Below are 21,497 nucleotides of genomic sequence, written 5' to 3' on the forward strand. Positions count from 1 at the left end.
TACATTATTATTATTATTATTATTATTATTATTATTATTATTATCTTGGATAAAGTACTGCCATGACAAGAAGAAGCAGCTGGAGAAGACAGGAATCTATAGGTACTCAGCTCCTCTTTCACATCTTTTTTCTCCCTTCCTCCATTATCTAAATTGGGTAAGAACTTTTAGAATCATTGTTTTGTATTCATTTACAGAAAATGGGAAGTGTTAAGGATATCTATAGAAATACCTTTACTATACACATGCAGCTCTCACTTTCTGCAATTTTTCTACCCTAACTTAATATGAGTGATACTCTATTTCAACTTATTTTGAAGGATACAAATTGTTCAGACTGTTTTGGAAAACAGTTACAGGATGGTAGAGCTAGAAGAGCTCATGCAATGAATATGAGGAGAAGAAAAATAATTGGAATAGGAAATGAAGTAATAAAGCTATCTCTTTTTGCAGATGACATTATAATATACTTGGAAAATCATAAAGATTCAATGAAAAGTTAGTTGAAACAATAATTTAGCAAAGTAGCAGGACTTAAAGTAAATCTATTTAAATCATCAGCATCACTATACACACACACACACACACACACACACACACACTCAAACACATATATATGTATATATACATATATCAGAAACAAAATCTTGCAAGAAGACATACTAAGAGACAGTATGAAATACCTGGGAGTATACCTGCTAAAACAAATCCAAGAACCATATAAACAAAAATATAAAAAACTTTTTATGTAAATAAAATCAGATTTAAATTATTGGGGAAATATTCATTATTCATGGAAAGGCAGGACCAACATAATAAAAATGACAATTTCACCTAAACTAATTTATATATTTAATGCCATCCCAATTAAATTATCAAAAATTATTTTACTGAGTTAGGAAAAATAATAACAAAGTTCATTTGGAAGAAAAAAAGGTCAAGAATATCAAAGAAACTCATGAAAAAAATGGTAAAGTAGGGGGGGTTTAAGTTAGGGTAGAAAAACTGAGAAAGGTTCCTGCATGTTTTAGTAAAGATATAGTATAAGACAGTTATTATCAGAACTATCTGGTACTGGCTAAGAAATAGAGAGATCAGTAGAACAGAGTAGATATAAAATTTACAGATGCAAATGATTATAGTAACTGTGTGTTTGATAAGTATAAAGGCTTAAGTTTAGAGGAATAAGAATTTGTTATTTGGTAAAAAAAAATTGTTTGGAAAACAGTCTGATAGAAATTGGGTATAAATAGACTAATATCTTAAATTGTTTACCAAGATATAATAGATACATGACCTAGATATAAAGATATTACAAAAAATTTGTAATGAACATGTATAGGGGAGCAACTTATGAATAAAGAACTAGAGAGCAGTATGAAGTGTAAAATGAATAATTTTGATTATATAAAATTAAGGTTTTCAATAAGTAAAGCCAATGCAGTCAAGATCAGAAGGAAAACATAAAATTGGGGAGGGGGATTGATAGTAATTTCTAAGCTAAAGGTCTCATATTTCAAATATATAAAGAACTTTGTCAAATCTTTTTTTTTTCCTTTTTGCAAGGCAGTGGGATTGAGTGACTTGCCCCAGGTCACACAAAACTAGGTAATTATTAAGTGTCTGAGGCCGGATTAGAAGTCAGGTTCTTCTGACTCCAGGGCCAGTGCTCTTTCCATTGCACCACCTATCTACCCCCCCCCCCACCCAATTTTGTGAAATCTTTAGGAGTATGAGTCATTTCCCAATTGATAAATGATCAAAGGATATAAACAGGGAGTTTTCTGATGAAGAAATCAAAACAATTTATAGTCATATAAAATGGTTTAAATCATTATTGATTAGAAAACTACAAATTAAAACAACCTTGAGATATCATTTTACACTTATCAGATTGACTAAAATGGTTGAAGGGAAAACTGATATAAATTGGAGGGAATGTGAAAAAATTGGGATACTAAATTCACTTTTGTGAAACTGTGAACTGACTCACCCATTTTGGAGCCCAACCTGGAATTATGCCCAGATTCATTAAGCTGTCTATACCCTTTGACCCAGCAAGACTGTTTCTCAAGATGATTAGGAGGAAAAGGCTATGTGTTCTAAAATATTTCTAGTAGCTCTCTTTATAGTGGCAAAGAACCAGAAATTGTGGGGATGCCCATCAGTTAGATAATGACCAAATTGGTTGTGGTATATGATCAGGATGGAATACAGTAGTGCTATAAGAAATCATGAACTTGATGACTTTAGAAGAATATGAATAGAAATAATGAAAAGTGAAATAAGCAGAACCAAGAAAATGTTGTATACAGTAACAACAATATTATTTAAGAACGATTTTGAATGACCAAGTCATTTTGACTATTACAAATACCCAAATTAACTACAAAGGACCTATGAAGGAAGACACTATCTATATCCAGAGAAAGAATTGGTAAATAGAAGCATGTATAAAATGATTTTACAGAAACACTGGTGTGTGTGTGTGTGTGTGTGTGTGTGTGTGTGTGTGTGTTTGTAAACATATTTGTGTCTAATGGTAGCTATCTTTAAGGCAGAGGAAGAAAGAAAAAAGAAAAGAAGAAATGTACATGATTATTACATATTTAAAAGGAATAGCAAAATTATACATAAAAGATTTACAGTTTGATGTGCATTCATCTCTTTTCTATTCTACTGTATTATGGAAATGCTTATTTTTTCTTAAATTCAAAATAAAATAATTTTAAAAAATGAACATCAGCTGAGTTTCCACAACCAATAATGAAATATTTAGCTTCCTGAATAGATAGAACCCTCTATGTGAAATAGGATGGTGAAGTGCTGAATTGTGAGGCCCAGATGACAAATCCAAGAGACTTAGTCATTATTGTAAGTTTAAAGTATCAGGGAAATCTTCATGGAGTTATTCCAGATTAATTGTTTTGAGTGACCAATATTATAGACAAGCAGAGGGTTATAATATCTTCCTTATTTATCAATAGAAACTAGTTTAGAATAATCTGAAAGATCCTTTTTTTTTTTTTAGATCACATCAACATGACCAGAACATGATTTTTGCACAACATTGAACAGAACATTTTTTTAAAAATTGAATAGTTGTTCTTAGTATCTTAGGGGCAAAAATTAATTTATTGAACCTTTTTTTTTTTGGTCTCTACTACCTATAGTTCTGATCCCTGGTCCTCTCACTTTCCACATAAAGCTTTTCCTGAATTTCCAAGCCATTATTATACTGTTAATCTTGAAATCATTTTGTATGCCTTTATACATACTTTATATACTTACACACCTATGTGTTATATTCCACAAGGGAATGTAAACTCCTTGAGGGCAAGGACTATTTTAGTTTGTATCCCCAGGGTCTTATATTAAATAAATAAGCATTTATTTAATAAATGTGTGTTGAATTGAAAGTGAATTGAATTTGACTTGACTCTTTTGTTTTCAGGCCCTTGACTTTTGTGGGATCACAAACTAAACGAGTCCTGTTAACTCCCCTCATGTATTCATCTCGACCTTTCCGGGTCTCAAATCATGACCGAAGCAGCCGGCGTGGGGTGACAGCCAACACACTAAAGGAACTCATCAGCAAGGTATTATTCCCAAAGCTCTCATTTAACTAGTCATAGTTAGTCTAATCAATACACATAGTAGAACTCAGTGTCAAATGTCAGATCCTAAGCAATAAGATTTTTCTATCTCTTTAAAGGCTTGTCATACTCTGGAAATGGACTTTCTTTTTTTGGCCTCTGAAAAAATATGTTTCAGGAATTAAGAATAATGCTATTAATGAATTAATGCTAACTTGCAGGTTTACCAAGTTAAATTTTTAAAAAAATACATTTTTTTAGAATTTTGTTTTTCCCCAGTTACATGTAAAAACAATTTTAACATTCTTTTTTATGTTATGTTATTTTATTTTATTTTTCCAGTTACTGGATGTGGATAACATTTTCCATCACAAATCTTTTAGGATTGATTGTCCTTGATCACTGAACTGGAGAGAGGAGCTGAATCCATCATGGTTGATCATCTCCTAATGTTGTTGTGACTGAGTAAAATATTCATCTTGCTCTGCTCACTTCATTCAGCATCATTAACATTCATTTTTAAAACTTTGAGTTCCAATTCTCTCCCTTCCTCCTATCCTACTCCCATCCCTTATTAAGAAAACAAGCAATTTGATATAGGCTACAAATGTATAATCAGACAGTTAACATTTTTTTAGTTTTTTGAATTTTATAATTTTCCCCCCAATCTCACTTCCCTCCCCATCCCCCCACAGAATGCCATCTGATAAGTCTTTACATTGTTTCCATGCTATACATTGAACAAAATTGAATGTGCTGAAAGAGAAATCAAATCCTTAAGGAAAAAATAAAAATAAGAGATAGCAAAATTACATAATAAGACAACTTTTTTAAAAAAAATTAAAGGTCTTTGGTCTTTGTTTAAACTCCACAATTCTTTCTTTGGATACAGGTGGTATTCTCCATCTCAGATAACCCAAAATTGTCTCTGATTGTTGCACTGATGAAATGAGCAAATCCATTAAGGATCACCCCCATGTTGCTGTTAGGGTGTACGATGTTCTACTGGTTCTGCTCATCTCACTCAGCATCGCTTCATGTAAATCCTTCCAGGCTTCTCTGAATTCCCTCCCTCCTGGTTTTTAATAAAAAGAGTCTTCCATAATATACATATACATATACCACAATTTGTTCAGCCATTCCGCAATTGATAGACATTCACTCAATTTCCAATTCTTTGCCACCACAAACAGGGCTCCTATGAATATTTTTTGTACAAGTGATGTTTTTACCCTTTTTCATGATCTCTTCAGGGTATAGACCTAGTAGTGGTATTGCATCTAGCTAAAATTTAATGTCAAACTCAACAAAGGTGACACTGTAGATTTTTATCTTATTTGTAGATAGGCTTTTGATTTTAAGCCTTGGAGTCAACAATAGAGTACAAGTAAATCTATAGGAAGAATATTATACAAATTGTTTTAGTTGTCAATGATAATAACATTGGGGGAAAAGTCTAGAGAGAATGATAGGGAATGTTATATTTTAAGGACTTTTTCAGGGGAGATAAGGAAAAGAAGAGTCAAAGACTCTCTTCACTTTTACTTGAGCCAGACCCCTTTTTGACAAGTTTTCAATGTGGAAGTCACTGGAGAAAGAAAATTAAGAGTTGAGATCATCATGCCATATATTAAGTTTTCAAAAATGATATAAAAGACCATAATTGGTTTTGTGAATGGTAGACCTTAATCATGTATAATTTAATGGAACAATCAAACATGTTTGAGTAATTTTCAAAGTAAGTTGATATAGAGTATCTATCACTAATATTAGAGTAGAAGAACTGCAGAAGATGCATGCATGCATCTTATAATGATATTACTTTAGATAAACTTGACACACCCCCCCTTTTTGCAAATGAATCGAGACCTTTTTTGGTTTGTTTTTTTTTCAAGGCAATGGAGTTAAGTAACTTGCCCAGATCACACAGCTAGGTGATTATTAAGTGTCTGAAATCACATTTTAACCCAGGTCCTCCTGACTCCAGGACCAGTGGTCTATCCACTGCGCTGCCTAACTGCTCCTAGACTAATGACTCTTCTTTCCCAATTTAGTCATTAAGGGAAGGGAAACAAAAGAATAAAGGAGAGAGGGGTCAGCTATATATTTCTTTGAAATCCATTAAGTTATGAAAAGGAGAGCCATTTGACGATTTATATAACTGCTATTTTGTTTCAAGGTGATAGCCTGAAGAACATATTGGCATTTATTTTTACATTTCAAAAATACCATTTAGTAATTAATTTTGGACAAGCAGTAAAGCCCAGTGGAAAGAGTGCTAACCTTGGAATAAGACCTGGATTAAATTTTATATTCTTGATAACTATGACCAAAGGTAAATCACTTAACTACTAGTATGGATTTCTCCATATATAGAATGGAGGAATTTCCTAACTCATAAAGTTGTGGGACTTTTTGAAGATTAAAGATTAAAGTGCTTTGATAAGACTCTAAGTTCTTTCAAAGTTAATTTTCTTCATAGTAGTAAATTATAGCAATCAATTGTTACATTCATTCATAAAAATCTTCTAATGTTTCTCTGAATCCCTCACATAGAGGTAGCTTGTTGGTATAAATGAATAAAGTACTGGACCTGGAGTCAGGAACACCCGAGTTCATATCTAACCTCAGATAATGACTAGTTGGGTGACCCTAGGAAAATCACTGCACCTCTGTCTGACTCAATATCCTCCACTGTAAAATGGGGATAATAATAATAGTGTCTATTATTATTGTCTCAAATGAGACAGTATTTGTAAAATACTTAACACAGATAGGTTTTTAATAAATGTCTATTTTCCTTCCTCCTTGCATTTTATTTTTCTTTCTTATGACAATAATATTTTGCCAATTCACATACCAAAATTTATTTAATTGTTCTCCAATTGACAGGCATCTATTTTGTTACCTATTCTTTGCTACTACAAAAATGTTGTTATAAATAATCTTGTACATGTGAGTTCTTTATCTCTCATTTTTATTTCCTTGGTATATAATTTAATTTGTGAAAGAAAAAAATTATTAAAGTGTTACACAAATATGTGATGGTCTGTTCTTGCCATTATCTATACTTGGTAATGTCAGTAGTCTCCTTTGGAAGTTATCAGATGGATGATTATACTGAAGGCTAAAGCTGAACCAGATCATACTTCCTACAAAGTCAATGATACTGGTTTTCTGTTCTATTACAAATCTAGACCCTGGATGCTCTATCAATTACTAATGGAGTGGTTACTTTGGTATTAGAAGAAGATGGCACAGTTGTGGATACTGAAGAATTCTTTCAGACTCTAGGAGATAATACACATTTCATGATCTTGGAAAAAGAGCAGAAGTGGACTCTGGTAAGAAAAAATATCATCCAATTCTTGCCTCACTGCAGATATGCAGAATTCCTAATGTTGGAGTTTGTATTTTTCTGATATGTATATCTAGGGAGTGTGAGAGTTTTATCCATATTCCCAACATAAGTAGTATCCTCAGGAATTAAGTCAAAGAGGTTGAGGGGCTTGTCTGAATCAATAAATAGTTATTTCTATGGCAGTAATCGACAATTTACAGTATATTCGGATGTGGCCTGGTAACTGAAGATATCCCTGTCTTCAAGAAGAACAATTGGGGGGGGGGGGAACCAAGCAATCCCAACAGCCAACATTTATTCAGTAAATATTTACTAAGTGTTTCATCTGTACTATTGGATCAGAGGAGAGTGGTACAAAGTTTATGGAAATCTTAGTTCCTGTCCTCTTGGAGCTTCCAGTCTAGTAGGGGGAAAAGAACAGAGAGTAATGATATACAGAATTATATGATATATACATTAGAGAGGTATAAAACAAAATGCTATGAGATCTATGAGGAGAGGATAGGTGGGTGATCAGTAAATACTACATGCCAGAGATAGCATTTGAGTTAGGCTTAAAAGGATTGGTAAAAAGTTAGTGAGGAGAATAGAGAAAGAAGGACATTTCAGATATTTACGGTATTAAGTTATAAGACTCATCTATTAATCTTTAAAATTATTTCACTCAACATCTGGCACATAGTTGATACTTGATAAATTTTTTAATTGAAAGGATATACTATTTGGTCAGAAAATTCATAGAGTTAATTAGAGAGAGATTCCTGAACATGATGGGTCATGGAGCTTACAGTAAGAAATTATTCTATTCATTTGAGACTGTCTAGATTTTGGTGAGGGAAGAAATGGGGGTCAAGGAAGAGTAAGGATATAGTAGTGAAAAGAAGAGAAGGAAATTTGCTTAGAAAGAAGACAGAAAGCATGATTATGGAATGGTACTAAAGGGCTATATCAGTAGTGGTATAATGAGTCTGTAGCAAGGATTATAGAAAGTTTATTTTAGGAAAGATCACCATGGGCCAGGGGAAGACTAGATTGAAGTCCAGAAGTATTTTTTCCCAGGTTTTCAGTATTGCTTAAAATAAAAATTTCAACTTCAAACTTGTGGGTACTCTTTCCATGTTCTTTAAGGGAAAACATTGTAAAGCAATGATACTGAACTAGAAGTAAGGAGAGGAGCAGCTAGGTGGCTCCCTGGAGTCAGGAGTACCTGAGTTCAAATCCAACCTCACTTAATAATTACCTAGCTGTGTGGCCTTGGACAAGCCACTTAACCCCATTTGCCTTGCAAAAAATAAAAAAAAAATAAAAAAATAGAAGTAAGGAGACCTGGGGGTCTAGTCCTGACCTTGTTTAAGGTATGACCTTAAAACAAATCACTTAATTTTTTAAAAATTTCCTTTTCTTCATTTTTCCTGTATACCTAACAGACAGTTGGGGATATAGGGACTGTCCCAGACAAATCAAGATAACTTTCAAGTTTTATTTTGTAATTCTAATTATTTTTTTCATTTTTCAGTCATATCAATTTTGTCTTGGTTTCTTGTCCTGTTCTTTTTTTAAGTGCATACTCAACACTTGGATCTTTTTTCTTTCATCTTAATAAAGGCATACACTGTTGTAAGAATTAATCATAGGGCAGGATAAGGACTGGACCTATGATTTCATTGGCATAAACTCCTAGATAAGAAAACTCTCTACCAGTACAGGTTGTAACCTTCTCTTCAACTTACAGTCTTAGAGAGTTAGGTAGAGCACTGAAAATTTAAGTTTTTTGATCAGGATCTCACAGACAGTGATTTGGCCAAAGAACTCTACCGCTAATATTTATTCACTGCAACTTACTTTCCTTTCCTCATAAGTCAAAGTATTCATATGCACATACTTAGATATATATAAGGAAAAAACACTTTGAAACCCCATATAAAGAGTCTTATCTGTTGATGAGTTATTAGTTGATTAAAATAAAAATGAGAATACTATGTGGTTTGGTCCCTTGTCCTCATCAAAGAGAATAGTTGTTTTCTTATTGTTGTTCAGTCATGTCTGACTCTTCATGACCCCATTTGGGGTTTTCTTGGCAAAGATACTGGAGTGGTTTGCCATTTCCTTCTCCAGCTGATGAGGAAACTGAGGCAAGCAGGGTTTAAGTGGCTTGCCCAGGGTCACACAACTAGTGTCAGAGGTAAGATTTGACTTCAGGGATTCCTAACTCTAGTCCAGGAGCTTTATATCCACTGTAACACTTAGCTACCAAAGTTGATAAGGTGACCTTGTTTTCTACCTGCAAATATGATGTGATGGGAACTTTTTTTGATTACTCTGCTTATACTAACATTTAGAAAGCTTGACATAGTATAGAGTACTAATTGGAATCAGAAAATCTATGTGCAAATCCAAATTCAGAGAGATATTTACTAGTTTTATGACTATGACCAAGTCATTTAACCATTCAAAATAGTAATTTTCCTTGTCTAGAAAATGGAGATAACACTATAGTAAAACCTATTTCATAACATTGTTCTGAGGCAAGAATTTTTGAAAATATAAAATTAATTCTAGGGGTAAAGGAATATTGAGAAACGGATTTTGTGCGTAAAATTTTAAAAAAAGGCATAAATAAATTTTAAATCCTGAAAACGCTATAAATGGACAATCAAAATCAGTCACCTGTAATATGGAAAGTGACCACGAGGTGTCGGTCTCCACTAAATGATTGAGAATATTAGGTGATTTGTTATAGCCTTTTAAGAAAAGATATGGTTTGAAGATAGTTTTCTAACATTCTCTATATCTCATGGGATAAATCCATAAGTTCCAGGGTCCTTGGATATTGATGAGTTAAGTATCTGGGCTCTGGTATAAGTTTCCTCCTACACTCAACTAAGGCACCTTTCCTTTCAAAACAGATATAATGGCTACTTATATGGACCCTGATGATTTGGGATTTGGTTTATAGGTCTGGCATGATTATGACTTTGCTGCTGCTTAATTTGGATCTCTTCATTAACTACAGATCACATCAACTTTTGGCCACCCACCACTTATCATTGAGGAGACAATATGACTGTGAGGGAATGACTTATGATCAGAGTCTCTAGCAGATTGTTCATCTGTAGTCTGCTGCTCAGGGATTTTAGAAAGAACTCTGTGAGTTTGGAAAAAGAAAAATAATAAGTAAACAAGATTGGATGACAAAAACAGTTGGAATATTTTTAATAATGTAATTCAAATATTTTTGTTCTAAAAAGCTTAAACTAATATGGAGTTCTGAAAATGTCATAGCATTGTATATTGTTCCTCATTCTCTGCCTCATGAAGAGAATTTTTTTTTAAATGAAGTGCTTAGTTTTTTTGGGAGGGAGTAGAAACAATACTGCATTTAAAGTCAAATTTTAGTCTTGTCACTTACTACCTATGTGACTTGGATAAATCTCTTAATTTCTCTGGGTCTCCATTTTCTCAGAGTCAAAGGAGGTGGATTTGATGAATGGCCAGGTCCTGTCTAGCTCTAAATTGATAACTCATTTAATCCTCATTCCACCTCGCCTCCTAATAATATAATATCAACATTTTCCACCTGACTGCTCCTCCAAAATGGAAACCATGCTACCTTTCAATTGAAAATGAATGGTAAAGTGCTTTATTGTCAGCAAGTAAGAGCAGAGGACCCACTCAAATAACTATTTGATATCTGTTGCAACATGTTAATCTGAACACATCTCAATACCTTTTATCTCTTCTATCTAGATTTCATTGAAGTCTGACTCTTGTTTCTTTAAGCTGAATTTTAGGTTTTTGCAAGGCAAATGGGGTTAAGTGGCTTGCCCAAGGCCACACAGCTAGGTAATTATCAATTGTCTGAGACCGGATTTGAACTCAGGCACTCCTGACTCCAAGGCCAGTGCTTTATCCACTACGCCACCTAGCCGCCCCTAAGCTGAATTTTAATTTTATTCTCTTTTATCTCACTAAAGTTCTGGCAGCAGAGCCATAATCACAGTGGCACCAATGTTGGAGCAAGTCACAAATTATTCAAAACTCTGAATCAAATAGCTCTGCTTAAATTGTAGGTCTCATTTTAAGAAGTTCTCTATGAACATCAATATTTTACCCTGGCTTCAAAGAAGTCTGAAGTCAGTTACAAAGTTACAAAACTAGAAGTTTGGTTTAGCTAGAATTTTTTAAAATTTTATTTTATCTTTTAAAAACTATCTTTCCTCAAAACAGGGACCTAAATACGTTACTCAGAAGTCAAAAAGGTCTGGAATAGCAAGAGTCACTTTTGACTTGTATAAAATGAATCCCAAAGACTTCATTGGATGTTTAAATGTGAAAGCCACCATGTATGAGATGTATTCTGTGTCCTATGACATCAAATGTACAACTGCCAAAGCTGTGTTGAGGTAAGTTCATTCTAGAGGCTTAAATATGTTTATACAAGTAGACTATTTCCATGTATTTTTTTCCATCAGTAACTGGTATTTTAATTCTCTTAATTTTAATCTCCTTGAGGAGAGGGACTTTTTTTTTTGGCCTTTCTTTGTATTCCCAATGCTTAGCATAGATCGGGTACATAACATACTAGCTTGATAATAATGCTTATTGATTGTTTGAGAATGCTAAATTGGAAGCTTTCTTTCTTCTTACAGGAAGTCATTCCAGTTCCTCCTTAATGCTAGGGCTTGTTAATTATCTTTAATTTATCCAATGTATAGCTTGTTCATATACAGCTGTTTGAATGTTGTCTCATTAGACTGTAAGATCCTTGAGAGCTGTCTTTTACTTTTTTTTGTATCTCCAGGACTTAGAAAAATACTTGGAATGTAGTAGGGGCTTGATAAATAATAAATAAAGTATAATGACTGATAGCAAGGTGCAGGAGGAGCTCTTTGTCTAACCTCAGAGCTTATTTTGATTCCTATTAGCTTGTGTATGGACATCAAAAGTACATAATTGCTGTCCCTATAACTGATACAGTAGAAGCAGCACTGGGCTCTGGGAGTCAATGGATTCTGATTTGATCAGATTAGTAGTACTGTGTGTCCTTGGGGCAAGTCTTTCATCCCCTCTGAGTTTGAGATTCTTCATAAGGAATTAGGACTAAGTGGTCCTTTGTAGTTCCTGTGATTTCAGATGCTGGGTTGCTTATGGATTAAGAAGTTTCTGAATATCTTTACTCTGGGTCTCCATCAGAGTTCCCATAGAACATTGGATGAACTGTTTTTCATAGAAGAAACATAGCCTATGACCACAGGATTCCCTGAAGAGAGTCTCTAGGAAGGTAGTGGAGGTTCCTAGGATGTTTATACAAAAATTTGGTAACTCCTATATGGATATTCTATTGCTCCCTCTAAATTCCTAGTTGGTGAGGAGGACTGTGTTCTTATTCACCAAAGAGAGACAGAAACAGAAATAACTTGCCTTTCTATATTTTTCCTATAATAGATCTTATAGCTCCATTCTCTTGAGTGTAGTAGAACAGGTCAGGAATGTGGCTTTAAGAAAATAATAAGAGTCAAATAGGTTTATCAATTAATCTTGGGATTAAAAAGTTAATCTGACTTTTGTCATTTGGTTAAAAATCACTGTTTTTATGTCACTAGTAATGAGGAGGCAGCAAGGTACCTTCAAGTTAGGAAAAGATAGTTATTAGCAATCATCTTGTTGCAATTTGATTCCCAGCAAGGACTTTCCTGAAAGACAAACTTAAGGATTTCTTCTGATTAGTTCAAATCAACAAGAAGATCAAATGAGCCTCCTGAGAAGCAATAAACATTCAATGAATAGCCACAAAAACTAAGAAAGTTGTGATGATAGCAGCCCAGCTGTCTAGCTCTAAGCAACTGTTGTGAGCACAAGCCCCTAGAAAAGCTGCACCTGACAAAGAGCAGTAATTTAGTCTGTGGCATCTCCAGACAGGTTCAGAAGAGATTCCCCCACAACCAAAAACACATGGGAAGTTTATACCATTCCTGTCTAAGCCGTGATCATGGCGCAAATTTAGGGACTTAAGGGGAATTCTTTTTTAAACCCTCTTTTTTAGTTTTGAATGGAATAGGGACAAAAGTTAAAGCTGTTATTTCTAACAAACAAGAATCACTCATTTTTAATACTAAAATCAGTGGTGAGTGGTAGGCAAGATAGGATGAATATTTTTAATCATGAGAAATTCTAACTTCCAAAGACTATTCTGAGTTGATGACTTAACTGATTGTCTCTAATGGAATGAATGAATTAACTAATACCTTTATAAGGGCAATGGGATACTGATCAAGTTTTTCTTCTTTCACTTACTGTGTCTAACTTCAGTTCAGGCCGACACTAATTATTTTCATCAATTAGACTCTTAAGGTTTAGTAGTATTCTACAGTTACTGAAAATTAATGACTATTCAATATTATTCAGTATTTAAACTTGGCATTCCACTTAGATCAGGGCTTAGATAAAGGGTGTGTCTGTCTAATTATAACTGAGTTAACTTCAGAAGTGGTAGGGAATAGACTTATGTTGGAAACCGTTGCCTCCTTTTACCCTTCAAACCATTGTTTTTGGGGACCAGGGTATGTATGGAAGGAGTAAAGTGATTTTTTTTCTATCATAATTTAAAATTGCTTAATCAAGCAAGGAATGAGATCTTTGGATCCTTTTTTGGTTTGCTTTCAACTTATTTCTGCTGTCTTCTAGGCACTTCTTGCGGTTTATGTCCTATGTTGCCCAAGTCACCGGACAGTTTCTCATCTACATGGGGAATTACATGTTACGTGTGCTTGATGACCCTGATAATTCTACTCCTCCTCTGAAATCAAGAGTCAAAGGGTGGCTTCTATAGGGAGACAGTGCCTTGCATTAAAGAGATTGTAGATGCTCTTTTAGTTTTGTTCCCATTGGTTTCAAGGATGCTTAAATTCTTAGACACATCAATTGGAGACAGTTGGTCACTGCTACTCAATATTAATAATACAGGTAAAAGTTAGGTGTGGCCAACTTTTTATTTCCTGGGAAATTCTTTTATGCTAATGAAAGGGATGATATGCAGAAGTGAGCCTGGAAGAAAGGCTATACACAATAGTCTTCCAAGGGCTGAAATGGGAAGAGGCATATACTCTGTAGAACTCAATAAATATATGATTCAATAAAATAGGCTTTGGCTTACTCACTGCAGTAGGCAGGGCCCTCTATAATTCATATATGTGTCTCTGAAAGTTAGCTTTCACATAAGATCACATCTCTAGTAAACAAATGAGGGAAAAGTACTTTCGGGTCTTCAATCCAGATCGTGGATGACATGAAAGAAATAAAGAGCTGGCAAACAGTTTAGATTATTTACTGGGCATTGAAGGGTCAAAACATGCAGTATCTTCACTGAAATAAGATTGCAGTTAAAGCTTGCCAGTTTTTTGACTTCTCAGAGAAGCTTAATTTTAAACATGGTGAATGACTGGAGTTCTTATATATATAGATAGATATTCAAAGTCTATCTAACTAATCACTTTCATCATTGAAAAATTCTCCACTTTTAATGTATCTCAGATCTCATAAAATAACTGGAGTTATTTTGTGAGGCTTGTGGGAAGGTAAGCTTTATATTTCCTAGAATCCTAAGGTTTTTATTTTCTTTTATCTTCAAATAGACTTTCTGATGTCAATTTTTCTGACTTGAAGAAGCAAAGGAACACTTGTCCAGACCCCATGTGGGATTTTTTGCCTTTTGAGCCCTTGAGTGGATGGATACCCCTGCTGTTTCTACCTAGGTCAGAGGGAAGCAAGAATGGAGAATAACTCAGGGGGTACTATGGGTATCTCTTGAAGGGATAGACCTAGAGAAGAGAGGAATAGGCAGAAAAGATGCAGAAGAGAAGAAAAGTGGATTTGGGGGCTCAGTGGGCAAGATGATTACTAGGGAAACCTAGCCAGGTTGAGATGAATTGGACAAAATACAATATTTCCCTTTACCCCATTTCCTCAGATTGATTGTTGAGGAAAAAAGATGACAAGATATGAAAGTGATTGAATCTTTCCTCTTCTTTTCTCTTCCCTTCTCTGGCTGGTAAGAGGTGCCAGGGGAGAAAAGGTTTAGATCCAAGTTGCAACAAGTCCTCCAGCTATTTGAAAGGCTTTTGTTTTTTTTGGATTGGTTTTCCTACACTCCCTGATTGTTTCAGTAAGACTCTTTTTGAAAAAAAAGCAAATTTTCAAATTCTTAGAATTCAGGGAAGGGGGAAGGGAGGAATGAAAGAAATAAAGGCCCAAACATGGGATTGAGACTTGAAGAGCAGAGATAAGACACATTTCCTACTCTGAATGTGGTTTGCATTTTATGTTTTTTGTTCTTTCAATCATATCCAACTCTTTGTGACTCCATTTGGGATTTTCTTGGCAAGGGTACTAGAATGGTTTGCCATTACCTACTCCAGTTAATTCTACAGATGAGGAACTGAGACAGTTACTGATTTAAGTGTCTGAGGCTGGATTTGAACTAATGATTCCAAGTCCAGTATCCTATTCACTGCACAGACTAGCTGCCCATTGTGTTTTATGTTAGTTGTTTTATTTGGGGGGGGAGGTTTGTTGTTGGAGTCTTTCAGAAGTGATCTCTATAGAACCTAAGATTAGTGGCAATTTGTATACATGCAAGCAAGAGGGATCATGGGTTACCTGCATTTAATTGGTGCCCAATTAGATGGCCAACTAAACACATTTCACCTCCTCAGTCAGCTAATTAATTAATTAATCCATGACATCTAAAATAACAAAAAGGAGAGAAATGAGCCAGGTCTGGGTGGTTATGTCTCTGATGATGTTTGTCCTTCATTCTCAAAGAAGACCATGACATTAGGGAGGTGATGCCATCATAAGCATTTTAGTGAGGGGGTGTTGGGCTAAGTCACCAGCCTCACTTTTCTCCTCCAGAACCATCTAAGTCTAGTGGCCAGTCTGAATCAGGATGACTGGAGATGGACCCAGATGTGAGGCAATTGGAGTTAGGTGACTAAGGTTACATAGTGTAAATGATGTTAAATTTAAACTCAGGTCCTCCTGACTTCAGGACCAGCACTCTACCCACTTCCCCATATCTGGCAGCACCACTAGGTGACTTCTGGCACCCAAAACCTACACCACCCATCAAACCAACTTATTTCCTTTTTCCTCTTTCATCAATCAATAAAGTATTCATTCAATACCTTGTATATACATACAAATACCCAAGGATTCCTACTGAAAGGAGCTAACATTTGAATAAGAGATTTAATAAAGAACAGAGGCAGAAGTACAACTTATTTTTTCTCCTCTGCTTTTATTAGCAAAATGAATAGCTGATATAGGTCTCTGAGAGTCTATTTAGGCTAGAACAACCCTTACTCTGAAGACCCCTCTCCTACCCCTCCCCACTACCCCATCCTTCTGCTGACCTATAGTTTTATCACATAATTCTGAAACTGGTAAGGCCTAATAGAATAAATTACCCTTGAAATGATGGTGTTTCAGTTTTTTTGATGCGGCAGTACCATTGGGGATTATTAAAAAGAACAAATAACTCAAAATAATCATTCTGAAAATCATTTAACACATGCACATCTTAAAAATGAGTAATAAAAAAACTCTTGCCTTTTTTTGACACTGACTCCTTCCCCTTCTTTCTAACCTTCCTTAACCCTTTCTTGAGAAACTTTTTCTTTTAGTGTAAATGGAAAAAACTCCAATATTTTTGCTTAAAATCTGTTTAGGCTAGTAGGTCCAGCCTGCTACAGAGCTTAAGTAGTTCTTTCAGTAACAGGGCAGCCTAGTGGGGAAAGAGCTAAATCTAATTTTTTTCCTTTTATTCTCTCAAAATAAATATGGAATTTTAAAACTTTTTTTGGCCTGTTTTTTTTTCAAATTCTTCAAACCAGCAGTTGTTTCTTGCTCGTTGTGGGATTGCGTCACTGACCAAGGATTTTGAACACTCCTGGAAAGAGTCAGGCAGCCTGGTTTCCAAAAAAGGAATTCTCACTGTAGGCATGGTTCCTGTTGACTCAGCCTGTGCTGTCACTCTATAGGCAGCACTGCCCTGCTCTGGCCCAACCCTCTTGCCTTGAATAACTTGGCTGGCAAAAGAAGCAAGTGTTCATTTGCTTATTCCTTCCTGGGCTCTTCTCTGACTGTGATTTCATTTTCTCCCCCTTCAGAGAAACCTTGGTATTGTAGATGAGGTGGGTGGGGTAGAGAAAATCTTTTTTCTAAAATAGGGTTGGATCTTTTTTATCCTAAGAGTAGGAAGTGGGTAAGGTGCAAGTTGTCCCTTTGGGGACGATTGAACTACAAAACTTTTTTGTAGATAAAGTAAATCAGGCTTATGACTTACAGAAAGGTAAATCATCCTCATCTCAGAATATTTTAGCCCCCCAGTATATGGTGTTTTACAAAGTGTTTCTCCCCTCATCCCACAGAAACCCTTTGAGGTAGGTAATATTATTACTAATTATCCTCAAGTTGCAAAGGAAGAAATAGATTTAGAAGAACAAAGGAGCATGCCTAAAAACATGTGGCTAATTTGGTGGTCTTGATAGGATTTGAGCATAGGTTTCCTGGCTCCAACTCCAATGTTCTTCCCATGATATTGTACAACCCCCTAATTTGCTGCTTTCTCAATTTAAATCCTGTAATCCTAATTATCTAGGGTTAGGAAAGACTATATTATGACATTATAGAAAGATTGATTCTGTCTCAGAGGCTTACTAGCTATGTGACCCCAATAAGTCTCTTAACTTTTCAGCCTCTATTTCCTTATCTGTAAAATGGTATAATAATAGTACCTACCTCACAGAATTGTTGTGAGAATCAGATGAGATAAGACATATGAAATATTACATAAATATTAGCTGTTATCATAAAGAAGCAGTCAATATAAGTGAACAAATCAGTTAGCTTGCCCAAGATCATTAGTATCACTGAGGTAACTCCCCTGTATAGCAGAGAGGGCAGTGAAAAGATGGTATTTTCCTTCTTTCATTTTTTGAAAAAAAGAGGAAATTCTGAGGAGGGAAGGTGTTCCTGGGATTAAAACAAACTGCTTCCAGAAATGGGTGTCAAGAAGTATCCATTGCCTATGTTGTTATTGTTTAGTCATTTTTCAGTCATATCCAAATTTTCATGAATCTATACGTGGTTTTCTTTGGCAAAAATTCTAGTGATTTGTCATTTCCTTCTCCTGTTCATTTTTTGCAGGTAAGGAAATTGAGGCAAAAAAGGATAAGTGACTTGCCCAGGGTCATACAGCTAGTAAGTTTCTGAGGCCAGCTTTGAATTCAGATTTTCCTGCCCCTTTCTCTATATTAGAGGAAGTTTTTAATTTTTTTTTTTATTTAAGACAATGGGGTTAAGTAACTTGCTCAAGGCCACACAGCTAGGCAATTATTAAGTTTCTCAGGCTGGTTTTGAACTCAGGTACTCCTGACTCCAGAGCCAGTGCTCTCTATCCACTGTGCTGCTCCCTTAGAGGAAGTTTTTAATATAAAAAGTCAACTGCTCTAGGCATTAGTTTCCTCATCTAGAAAACTACTGGTGACAGTTTACTTCTTACCTTTGGAAGGTTGCTGAAAAGATAATTTATTAAGCTTTAGAAAGCTCTAAAAATGCAAGTTTTTATTTTTCTGTAGCCAGTCAACCATGATCCTGGCTTAGACTTTGTCTAACCGTGTAATTAGTAGAACAGAAACAGTTACCAAATGTCTCTACTATACATGCACCATCATTTCTCCAGGGCACGCACTTCTACTACCCATCTTCATTACTCTACTGGAAGCAGGCTCTTTAGCTTTTTCATGTGCAGAATTTGGGGCAGCTGGGTGGTGAAGTAAATAGAGTGCTGGCCCTGAAATTAGGAAGATGAACCTTCCTGAATTAAAATCTGATCTCAGGTATTAGTTGTGTGATCCTGGAAAGTCACTTAATCCTGTTTGCCTTGGTTTCCTCATCTGTAAAAGGAACTAGAGAAGGAAATGACAAACCACTCCAATGTCTTTACCAAGAAAACCCCAAACTGGGTCAGTCATGAAGAGTTGAATCTGACTGAATTTGAGTGTGCTGAAGAACTTCGCCCATTGTCTAGTATTACTTACAATACTCATATTTTAAATTTTGATGTTGCTTTTTTAAAAGAGCACATTACATCAATCTTTCAGTCTTCTGCTGTAGGCTTCTCCCACATGAAACTGGGTAAGATCTTCTGTGGTAACATGATGTTGGGGCTGAGGATTTCATTTGGAGCTTAAACATTTCACGTGGACATTTACAATAAAGGCTATTTGAATGAAACATTTGTCACACTTATTATCACCAATCAAGATCTTCGGATGAACTTAAACTTGTTCTGTTCCCTCAAAAATGAAAATTAAAAATCTAAGCTTGTTACCACTCCTTCCCCCATCATGTTTTTGAAATCGGCAGAGTTCTAGTATAAAATACCACTATGCTACTTTCCCTTTTTAGAAGTAGAATTCATCTATCATTGTGAGGGACTGTTTAACAGTTTTTCACGGACCTGGACTCATTGTACTGGAGAGACTGATCTTCCTTTAGCAAGTCTGAATGCCTTCATAGTCTTCTACATCAGTGTTCTGGGAGTGGAATGAACCAGATGACTTACTCATCTGTTCCCACCTGTCTCAGCTGTTGTAGCTACAAAGACCAATTGTTAACATTCCTTTTATTAGCTCTTACCCCTCCAACCATGCCTATAAAAATAGAGGAGAAAGCTCTAAATAGGCTTTCTCTGGCTTTGCTTATAATTTAGTTTTTTGTCATAAATATATTAGTTATTTTAAAATAATCTTTTATGGGACCAGCTTTAATTATTATTGGTTCCATGATAAAGCCAAAGCCTTCTCTTCCCTCCTCTACTCACCAGAAGACCAATATCCTCCTAGCAGAAAGTGAACTCCTGGAAGAGGGACTGGGCCTGCTCATATAGCTGATTCTGGTGACCCTGGGAGGAGGCAAAGATGGTGACAAAAAACAGAGCCAACAAAGGACAAAGGGATGCAGTAACCTTGGACAATCCCCAAGAAGAGGGAGAAAACCCTAGAGGTGTCCTTCAGGCCCTAAACAGAAGCTGGGGAAGCTGGGACAGGAAAAGAAAGAGGTTTCCCCCTGCTCCAAGAAATCACTCTGGGGAAAGCTCTAGTTACCCTACCCTAGTTAAGGATGTGGGAGTCAAGGATTTATTGGCTAAGACTTTAAAATAATGAGACTGGTATTTTTTAATGACTACATTTCCAAATTTCTTTAGTGAATGTGACAAAACATCTGTATGAATCATGGGGGAAGTGGGAAGACAGGGGAAAGATGTGTTCCCACAGAGTCTCCAGTGTCTTCTTGAGTTTTGCCAGAGGTGGCAAGACTTTGTGGATTTGATTTTGATATTAGTTAAAAATCACTTGGAGGCCTAGATATGTGAAAGAAAGAAAGACAGTAAAAAAAAGAGAATGAGCAAAGAAAACAAAAGGATGAAAGAGAGAAAGAAAACTGCTACTATTAGTACTCAATAGTTCGGCAGCTAGGTGGCGTAGTGGATAAAGCACTGGCCCTGGAGTCAGGAGTACCTGGGTTCAAATCCAGTCTCAGACACTTAATAATTACCTAGCTGTGTGGCCTTGGGCAAGCCACTTAACCCCGTTTGCCTTGCAAAAAAAAAAAAAAAACCTAAAAAACCTATTAGTACTCAATAGAAAATTAAAATTCACCAAAAAACACTCAACAAACTGAAGAACTCTGCTATATCAAAATATTAGTAACTAGGAGCAGCATTAAGGTACTCTTATTATATAACAACAAAAGTTAAACATGCTGAAAGTATCAGAAGTAGTAAAAGATGTAATTCCAGGAAGTCTTAGAGATACAATCAAATGAATAAAAGATTCCAGGAAGTCAAGAGAAGTAGAGAGGGAGAGGCAGGAAGCATAATAGGTTTTAAAAGAAGAATTAAATGAAATTAAAAAAAAATCTCAGGCAGAATTAAGTTGATAACTGAATGATCCTAAAATATATAAGAATAAACAATGACAAAATTGGGAGAAAGATGGAAAATAGCAAAGTGATTTTGAGAAGATGAATGGCTGCAACTAAAAGCAGAATTAATATAATAGAAGTCAGGATGGCACATAATACAGCTGAAATGGAAAAATAAGCTCAGAAAATAACTGGAAAAAACATTTGGAAGCAGTACAGTGAAGATGACAGATTTGGAAGGAAGATCAAGGGGGTGGAATCAGAGTGGGGATTAGAGAGACAGTGTGGTAGGAAAGTCTGCATTGGAATGGGAGTCTGGAAGCCTGTTCCCTGCCATGATCTGCCTGCCTCTCAGCAATGTGACCTTGGAGATGTCACATATATCTGTGGACTTCCATTTCCTTAATTCTCATATAAGGGGGTTACACTAGATATTGGTGGTATGATGGTCAGGGCTGCCCTTCCATCTTATAGATCACAAAATTCTATCTGTTCTGGAATGACCTATGTCTGTCACATGCTTTATAAGAAGGCTGCTTGTTCTGGAATGACCT

The 21,497-nt window shown here is 35.5% G+C and overlaps 1 protein-coding gene across 4 annotated transcripts in view; it reads left to right on the forward strand.

The window, feature by feature from the left end:
- The window catches only part of CIDEA (cell death inducing DFFA like effector a), a 43,645-nt gene that overhangs the window by 14,970 nt on the left and 7,178 nt on the right, over window positions 1-21,497 (forward strand). For 2 of the 4 annotated variants that reach the window (XM_074199456.1, XM_074199458.1), the window contains exons 2-5: window positions 3,455-3,599; window positions 6,794-6,940; window positions 11,185-11,360; window positions 13,642-17,642. In XM_074199456.1, the coding sequence (XP_074055557.1) occupies window positions 3,455-3,599; window positions 6,794-6,940; window positions 11,185-11,360; window positions 13,642-13,786 (613 nt within the window). In that variant the 3' untranslated portion in view covers window positions 13,787-17,642. Of the gene's footprint in view, window positions 1-3,454; window positions 3,600-6,793; window positions 6,941-11,184; window positions 11,361-13,641; window positions 17,643-21,497 lie in introns of those variants that run through there. The other 2 variants (XM_074199457.1, XM_074199459.1) reach the window with 2 other exon arrangements.

The sequence above is a fragment of the Macrotis lagotis genome, chromosome X, assembly GCF_037893015.1.
Source record: "Macrotis lagotis isolate mMagLag1 chromosome X, bilby.v1.9.chrom.fasta, whole genome shotgun sequence".
NCBI classification, from domain to species: Eukaryota; Metazoa; Chordata; class Mammalia; order Peramelemorphia; family Peramelidae; genus Macrotis; species Macrotis lagotis.